Genomic DNA, 9466 nt, shown 5'->3' with positions numbered 1-9466 from the left:
AGTCAGGTCTAGGGCTCCAATCAGAATTCTAATTAATACAACGCAATTTGTATGACAAATCACTGAGAAAAGTACCAATGTAACACGAGATCGGATTGATGATACTTTCTCAGTATGTGCTGATAGCAGGTACCTTGATGGTCATCTCGTAGCTCTTGTACAGGTCGTTTGGTTCTTCCTCATGGACCTTCCAGGTACGAGTGGTATCGTCCTTCTCCACCAGCTTCATCTCCCGCTGCCCTTCGGCCAGGTCCGTCGGGTCGTAGTAAAAGGAAACAACCGTGCCCACTTCCCCATAGCCTGGGGAGAGGAGGACATAGCAATCCTTATTGATAGCAAATCGTAGCAACTTCACAATTTGTTTTCTTCAAACGTACCAAAAGTGTATGAAATATTGTCAATGCGATATAGAATATTGATGCCTTCTTATAGAAAGTACGTAACTTTAGTTCACCTTTATCCGAAGGGTGATCTTTAAAATTAATACCTTTCAGGATTCGAAGGTTCTCGTGCCCTTCCATGTGTAGCTGCAGTTCCACGAAGTCCTGAAAGGCGGACCAGTAGACATCGGCAGACACAGGCATGTCCTCGGTGTGGGTCAGGAACACCTCGGCACCCTCCGACAGGAACTCTGTAAACATAAGTAGTGATGGATTTACTCCAAATTTTCTTTGAACAATTACTTTGTTCAAAGGTAAAGTACATATACCTCCAAATTTTCGACTTCTCATCTTGCTCACGGAGAATGACATAGTCTTGATCTCGCGAGAGAACACGAGAACTAGGTCAAGCTTCCTTAGATCATCTGCCCCCTCCCCCCAAGTAATGATTGAATTTTTAAAGGCTAATGGTTTACAAAGCATTGTTAAGAGGACAAAGGAGCTGGAAGAGAACATTAAGGTTGTCAAAACGTGTGCAGGTGGCAACTGGCACGACGCTTAACTTACTTAATCTACTGTACAAAATCGTTAGTAAGTATGCAGCAAAGAATGAAACTTGAAAACTGTACAGTGACAGGTTTTGGTGGAATTTCTGTATCTATATCTGTATCTGTATCTGTATCTGTATCTATATATACAGCCGGTATAACCGCCCTTTCGGCGTAACACACAAGCTTCAGTCTGTATCTGCATTTATACAACCGTTATATTCGGAGCAACACACCAGCTTAGCAGGCACGCGACGCGGCAGCAGCTGGTTATATTACACCGAACGACCCGTCACACATAGCTTTTGCACATCTATCTGAAAGTGTTCTTTAAAACTACCCAGAGAAGATGCTCCTATTGTGATCACAAATTCAACTCTACGATAGTTCTGGGATCCGGGAAGATTTGAACACCAACAGCCACTAACAAAAATAGATTTTTCATCTATCATACAAAAAAGTTTAAAACTAAGAATGGATTTTGAGAATTTATTTGAATTTTCATTAAGCAATTCCGGTGTACATGTTTAACATATAACTTTCCACCGTATATAACCGAAAATTCATTTACATATTCCAGTGGTAATTAAGATTCTGTTAAAGTAGTAAAGGATTTGCAGAGGCTTTGCCCGGAGGCAAAAGATCAACCCCAACAAAAGGCTGTTTTGACGTGCACCAAAGTGTGACCACTTACCTCCAGGCACTTTGCAGTCATCCACGACTTGTTTAAGTGTAGCCGCCATTTTGTCAGGTTGTTGTTGTGACGTCAGAATAAGGTCAGGGATGAAGAACGCCTGTGTCAACATAACACAAAAACAACAACTGAACTGTCAGTGAGTAAAGACTCAAGCAAGTCTTAAGAAGGGCAAATGTGGCAGTGACAGTGATACGAATTATTGGGAACACATTTTGGTACACAAAGTTTGTTCGTTTGTTGGTTGGTTGATTCTGTGGCTGTATGTTTGTTTGTTTGTTTGGCCGGTGGGTCGGTCAGTCGGTCGGTCGGTCGGTCAGTCGGTCGGTCGGTCGGTCGGTCGACTGGCTGGCTGGCTGGTTGGTTGGTTGGTTGGTTGGTTGGTTGGTTGGTTGGTTGGTTGGTTGGCTGGTTGGCTGGCTGGCTGGCTGGCTGACTGGCTGGTTGGTAGGTAGGTAGGTTAGTTGGTTGGTTGGCTGGCTGGTTGGTAGGTTGGTAGGTTAGTTGGTTGGTTGGTTGGTTGGTTGGTTGGTTGGTTGGTTGGTTGGTTGGTTGGTTGGTTGGTTGGTTGGTTGGTTGGTTGGTTGGTTGGTTGGTTGGTTGGTTGGTTGGTTGGTTGGTTGGTTGGTTGGTTGGTTGGAGGGTTGGAGAGTTTGTTGGTTGGAGGGTTGATTGGTGGGTGTTTTGCCTGTTTGGCGGGTTGGGTGGGTGTGTTTTTCTTTATGTTTGGTTTATGACGGTTAGTGGGTGAGTGAAAGTTGCTGTAGGGGTGGCTGAGTGCATGTTTTAAGTTGTAGGAAGGTTGAGGATGGCCCTACATCGTACGCTGGTTCAAATTCACCTTGGGTACAGCCCCCTCGGGCTTATTGCCTGACAGGAAGGCTCTATTCTCCCTATCAGCTGACGAATGGCGTGATATGACGTCACCCTTACATCCCTTCCGGCCATTTGGCAGTCATTCTGATCTCTCCTGACCTATCCCGCGACCTCTTACATTTTCAACATGTTAATAAGGCAGAGCAAACGTTTCTTCAGGATCAAACGTTGGCAATGAAAGTAAGGAAAGACGCAACAATCTATTTCGGAAGAAAAACGCGGCTTTCATACCCTGACAAAATAGTAGAAAAGCAGCTAAAAACTTCATGACGTCAAAGGTATGTCGTGGCCTAACTAACATATGATTGGAGAGCAGTATTATTGGACTTATCTGTTTTGATGTCGCTTGTACCTGGAGGTGGGTGTACGGCACACTGCTCAGACCAGGCGAGTTTTATATAGGATTTCTTATGTGTATCTATATATCTTATGTACTATAGAAATGGCACAATCCATACCGTGAATATAACTTATATGATACTTTACAATGGATAACGATCAGATAAAAAATGTGTAACATATGATCACAGTATTTATTCTGAAATCACCGTGTTGTTCACTAGAGATGACGTTACTACAGGTCATGAAGTAACGAGACAACTCTTAACAAGTGGTTCGGCAGGTTTTAAGGATCAGAGGTCATTTTATCAAAACCCAAGGTTAGGGGGCGGAGCTCAAATCTTATCCGTCGCCTCACATAACCTGTGTCCTGAACAATAAGCTTTGGAAATGAGAAAATAACCAGACGTCTAAACTGGAAACAAAAAAATTGTAAAGTCTAATGAAGATCTCAATAAACAAACAAACAAGCAAACAAACAACGTCCGTAGAACGCTGTTTTCCAACCTCATTCACGGGCTTCTCTGTCTGTGGGCATTGTTGTGGGACTACAAGTATTCGTGGCGGTGACGGGGGAGGGTGAGCCTCGATTTTTAACCGGGAAAACGCCGGGAAAGGAATATATGTCAGGAAGCTTGTACTTGCACACAGCCCCCCCCCCCCAACTCCTACAACTTATGCCAATGCCTACTTTTTTTTCCAAGCTTAAAATCAGCTGCTTACATACAACCTAAAATCTTCGTCGAACTACTAAGTGTTGGGAACCTGTTCGGACAATTATCATTTTCAACATATGGTACCTCTACTCCCATTTTCAACATATGGTACCTCTACTCCAAGCTGTCTCAAAAGAAGAAAAAAAAAACGGCTATAGAGCTATACATTAAATTTTTGTCATGCCACGCCCCTTTTAAAATGGCCGTACAACATGTCACACATATTTTCTAAAACATTTTAAAAATTGTCTCAAAACATTATTTAGTCTGTTTATTGTCTTCTACTAGCTAAGGTAAACAACGAAGTGAATTTCCCTGGGCCATGGTTGTGAATTTGAATTTGTAGGGCTGTTCTGGTGTGCTTATAGCTGGAAGTCGCTGACCGGCCTGGTTTGACAGTATTGTTCAGACAAACAGACGCGGACTTAAAAGGAAAAGGGTTTCCAGCCTCCCAAAAAATTGACCTTCCTTCCCTCAGTATTATCTCAAACCATTATCCATTATGCTATGTGGTCTTGTACAAGAATAAACAATTTAGCGATGTTCCCTGGGTCCTTTTGTGAATTTAAATCGAGTAAAAAAACTGTCTAACAAAAGTCACCCCAGGTCAGCCCACCTGGGCGCGCCACGCCTACCTATATGGTCGGAGTGGGAAAAAAATGGAAAAAACACAATTTGTACCGCCCAAAAACAGGGCTAGTAAACTAATCTAGTTACGGAATGCAGTCATGAGTACTTACTAGTAGACATGTCACTTTAAAACGTCCCTAACTATTTTAACTATTTTGATCCTGCACCAAAACACCCGTATACCAATTACCCACTGTCTGGAGCGTACGTGACCACGACTTATGGAGCTATATGGGCTAAATCTCTGGACTACACTAAAACTCCATATTACCTACAGAACCGAGCTCCAGCCCCTTCAGTGGAATCTATGTGCTTATGTTGAATTCTTCACAATTCAAGACCACTGTAGGACTGAACTGTAGACATTCAGGAACAGGTAAGGTTTCATATGACGTGAGTGGAGCCTTTCAACCCGACCGACATAGTTTAGAACACTTCAAACGCTCTCTAAATCGTAATGAAGGTATGGACTAGTGCAAAGTTACCAGCACAACTAAGACTGTAGATTATTCTACCGATTGTTGAGAAAGACGTGTACTCACGTTTAAGGTTCGTCTGGCCCCCGTGAAATCGGTCGAACTTAATGTGGGGGGCTCAAAGGTCAGTGCAGTGTGACAAAAACAAGAAGCCGTTAGACCTGATTTTGTCACATGTTTATAAGTCTTGTTCCTGTATTACTCCGAGTGTGCTCTCTAAAAGAGTCCGTTGTAAAAAAAACAGTTGGGCCCCTAAAGCTTGTAGTTCGATGGATCATAAATTCCCTTTCATGATCCCGCCTGCTATGAAAAAGGATTTTAAATGAAGCATTGTTTATAAGTGAAAAGATTGGGCAGGAAAGTTTCGTCGTCCGAGCGTCGGGTCGGGCGTATGCGTTGTTTTTACTGAGTGCTGCGGTCAGGCACGAGCTGGCGCTAGGTGGCTTCTTTAATTTCAGATTGTAGACAATCGTAGTTTTAAATGCCATGAAGATCGTTCAAATTGTTGGGAGACAATTTTCATATGCGTTTATATCTAGGGAAGCAAACATCTCCCGAAACACTGCTTTTATAATATATATTCATCCATGAAGAGTCGTATTTTAATTATTAAAACTGGTGGTAAAGCCTTATTATTTCCTCTTGATTCTACCTTTTGCGTTTTTTGTCCGTAGTAAAGATCATTCAAAATCTTGAATTTCACCAAGTGGCACTAACCGCACATGAGCTATGCGTTTTATATCGTTTCCTTCTGTTAACGTAGCCTAGATTTTTCCCAGCGCCATGCTAGCAGTATATAAACCTTCGTCAACAGGAAATCACGTCATGTTTTCTCCGAAACTCTTGGTGACTGGCCAATCCATCATATCTGAGAATGAAGTTGTTGTCAAAGTTGTTATGCATTTACCACACCTCCCTCACACACACACACACAGGAAGCGTTGAATTGCGTTCGTAGAAGAAACAACACACGTACCACACCAGGCACGACAAAATGACAAAGAATGCAAAAGGCCGACGGCGAGCTCTACTTACAGCCCCTTAAGTTTGGAGCTTTAGTCAGCAAACATTCCCCCGCACCCTCTTCTTAAACATTCTTCAAGCTGCCTACTAACATTACCAATGATCCCTTTGGTATGCAGACATGTAGATCAGGTGTCCAGATGTTCTAACCTGATTTAATCGTGCTTCTTTGGCCCGTCCTACATCCGCTGTAGCCTCTACCAGGCTTCGTGGTTTGGTGGTCTAATTGTGTGGTTTGGAGAATGTCCCTACTCGGCCGGCTGACTCCCCTAGCGTACTCTATTTGACCAATTTCTACAATTAGACCACCAAACCCACGAAGCCTGGTAGAGGCTACATCCGCTGGGAGGAGGCTACAAGCTCCGGATAGCGGAGTTTGCGTTACACAGACTAATGTTCAAGACATTCTTGAGAAATCCCATTTTAATCCGAAGGTCTTTGGGTACCAGGCAAATTGATGTCACGTGAAAAGAAAACAAATGTATGGTGGTAGCCTCTAAGGGCTAAATTTGCATAAATTGGTTGACCATGCTGCATGTCGTTAATGATGAGGCTTTCATACATATGCTAGTAAGTCAAAAGTAGTAGTTACCATACCTAGATTATGTATAGAATAAATTTAAAATATGCGACTACAAACCTGTTGTATTTTCATAAATAGTTATTAAGCGTAGAATAGACTCTGCAACGTTTTGCTTGCCAGGCGATCACTCTACCTGCTGAATTTTTAAAGCGATTCTTTGGATGGATAATTGCTGGTATCAACGCTTCCTGTCAACATTTTTAAAACAAATTTTGTCACTAGCCATACTCTTCACATCTTTGTCATTAGCCTTCAATACAAATGTTCACCGCTATCTCCGTGGACTTGTGACCTTGCTTTGAACAATCTCCTTAAGGTTAAGGTGAGGTTAAATGTCCATGTCCAAATCTTAAAATTTGAGCACCTCCCGTACGAATGATTGACAGGGGGAAATGTCCCGCCCCCTCCCTAACTTGAGGAAACGTCTCTGGTTAGATTTGACGCTTCCCCAACTTTAAACTTCCTCGCCTACACAGATTTCATTCAATCGTTGTTTCATTTATTATGCCAATCTCAGCAATAAAACACAAGAGGCTGTGTGGATAGACCCTTACGGAGTCTAAAATCTTTCCGACATATGTACTCAAATAATTTGTAAGTGAGAACCAATTCGGAGCATGCATATCCTTTTACGTCCCGGGTTCTGAGAACAGTGCTATTCCCTTGATAAAGATTATTTCCCAGAAAATCAAACACATGTTTCCTGATGGAAGCGCCTTTTAACTAACCAGTCGTCCAACCCAACGAAAGGTGATTCTAATTCGAGTCACGCACGGAGTGGCCCACCTTGCCTGCAAGCGGCCTGTGACCACAAAGAACACCTGTGACTTAAAAGGGCGATTCCGTCTTATAAGTGTGCTTGTGACTTTTATAGTGTGGTGGTGTCACTAGTATAAAGGGATCTACAAGTCTGAATTTCCCACTTTATGAATCTGACACGATTGATCGCTAAAATCAGCCTAAGCCATAGCGCTAGGGCATGCGTGCCTTTTTTCGTTACCCAGGTCGTTTCTGATTCAACGAGACCATTCGAACAATTCATTCCGCGGCTAAATAGGACTAGGAAATGTAATACAACGAAAGAGTGAAGTATACTTATTTGTAGTTAAAAGAAAGCATGTCGCTAACTCTGTTACCTTTTGATCCCGCGCCAATATACCATTATGCATCATCATACTCGTACTTGTACACAACTATAAATTGATTGTACTCTTTCTGAAAGGTAAGTCTGAACGTACCTTGTATTGAACTAACACTGCCCACACATATACACGCGGGAAGCCGCGGCTTTAACTGTGTCTCGTGGAAGAAACACCACACCACGCTGGGTCCGACAAAAGAATAAACCATGCAAATGGCCGACGGAGCAGTCTACTTACACCCCCTTAAGATTGCAGCTAGATAAGGTAGGGCTTGAAAACTTATCTAACGGAAGGGTGGCACATACTTTGTTTCTTTTACAAGAAAGCACGTCGCTAACACAGTTACATTTTGGTCCCGCGCCAAAGTACCATAATCATACCTCATTACTCACAGTTCCAAGTGTACGTGACAACAACTTGGGTGGCTACATATATGTACATTACTACTCTCTATATATAGCCTGGTATCCAGTCGTATTATAGCTCCCAAGTCTCTTTGTATAATACGGTTGAATGCCAGGCCATGCGCTATATTAAAACTCAAAACCTACAGACCAAAGCTCCAGCCGTTTGAAATCTATGTGCTTAATATATTGAATCCTTATACTGTTCAAGACGACAACTGAACTGAAATCGTTACATGACAGTCGTCTTAAGTCCAGACTGACATCATTTTGAAACACAATATGCTCTCTACATTATAAAAGCTAGTTCTTAGACCCCAGTCTCACATTTATGTGAGTTAAACGAAAAATTGGATGAACATTTTTTTAAGTTACTGGCACATCCCAGACTACAAATTATACACAGCCACGTGTACTAACAATGAATTCGCAAAAAGACACTCAGTTCAATGCGACTGTTTCGACTGAACACGATATATACAAACTGAGAGTTCAGAGGCAACTGTCTATAGCTACATGCAGCCGAGTGTAAACTGGAACAACAACTTTTCGCGTACCCAAGTCTAAAGTATCGTGTGTCAAAACACTAGCATGTAAAAATGAATGCCTTTGAATGGAATTAGGAACTTAATGCACGGTGAGCAAAAAGAGCTTAAGTCAAGTCTTAGATTTCTTAGGGTTAAAACACGGCGATGTTAATGAGATATAAACTACTGGTAAGTTTCTACCAATAACCTGCGTGGTCTTCGAACGAAAAAAAAAAATTCTTAGGGCAATCATCATATGAAAATACCCAAATGGCTATTCGTAAAAGCAGACGTTGGGTCGAAGGGGTAAGTAGTGGCCGGGAGTTTTACCGACTAGCTCCCCTAGGAGGTAAAAATACCGGCCACTACCAAATCTCCGCGACCCAACCTCTGCTTGGAGAATAAAAATGGCGGCGTTTAGAGCCGAGAGTATACTACAGGCCCCTCATTATGCAGCTACAAATTGATCATACTGTACTCTTAATTAAAGGTGAGTGTGCACCTACCTAATCAGGACTTCCCACACCTGTGCCGTGCTCGTCTGTGTGAACTTAGCCCCGACTGCAGGTCCCAGCGCCCTATCGGCGGCATATAACCTGGGTCAACAGGAAATCACGTCATCTTTTCTCCGAAAGAAATTACGACCCCCACCCCCCGACCGCCACACAAAGCACCACACCCCTCTCACACACACGATTTCTGTGTATAGCACCAGACGCGACCTTCGAGTGGAGACTGGAAATCTTGGCAGGCTTGGTGCTATACACAGAATCGAGACCCAGCCCATCGGTTAATTATCTTAGCCCGTGGCATACTGTAAATGCATTTAAGTTCGCGGGGATTTAATTTCGCGGTAGCGGGAAAAGGGACTTTTCGCGGTGGATTTAAGTTCACGGTAACACCATAGACTGCAGTCTAATACCATTATAGAAAAATGTTCGCGGTGGTTTTAAGTTCGCGGTGAAGTGGTCACCGCGAAAACCGCGAACATTAATCCACCGCGAACATTTCTGCATTTACATTACCTCCCGGAAGCTTCTCTAGTTCATTTGTTCTACAAATGTTTCTTTATTTTGTCCTGAAAGTCCACATTTTTTTCTTATTGCTTAAAATGCTTTATTATTGCTT

At 42.7% G+C, this 9466-nt stretch overlaps 1 protein-coding gene across 1 annotated transcript in view; it reads right to left on the bottom strand.

The window, feature by feature from the left end:
- LOC118407230 overlaps positions 1-9000 on the bottom strand; it is a 19512-nt gene extending 10512 nt beyond the window's left edge. Inside the window, exons 1-4 of the mRNA XM_035807680.1 lie at positions 8845-9000; positions 1623-1722; positions 488-631; positions 132-300 (exon numbers count right to left, since the gene is read on the bottom strand). Coding sequence (XP_035663573.1) covers positions 132-300; positions 488-631; positions 1623-1671 — 362 coding nt within the window. The 5' untranslated portion in view covers positions 1672-1722; positions 8845-9000. The remainder of the gene's footprint in view (positions 1-131; positions 301-487; positions 632-1622; positions 1723-8844) is intronic.
- Positions 9001-9466: the final 466 nt, after the last annotated feature.

Source organism: Branchiostoma floridae, chromosome 19 (genome assembly GCF_000003815.2).
Source record: "Branchiostoma floridae strain S238N-H82 chromosome 19, Bfl_VNyyK, whole genome shotgun sequence".
In the NCBI taxonomy this organism is placed as follows: domain Eukaryota; kingdom Metazoa; phylum Chordata; class Leptocardii; order Amphioxiformes; family Branchiostomatidae; genus Branchiostoma; species Branchiostoma floridae.
Note: the sequence above shows the minus strand (reverse complement) of the source record. Positions and strands in the feature narration are given on the sequence as shown.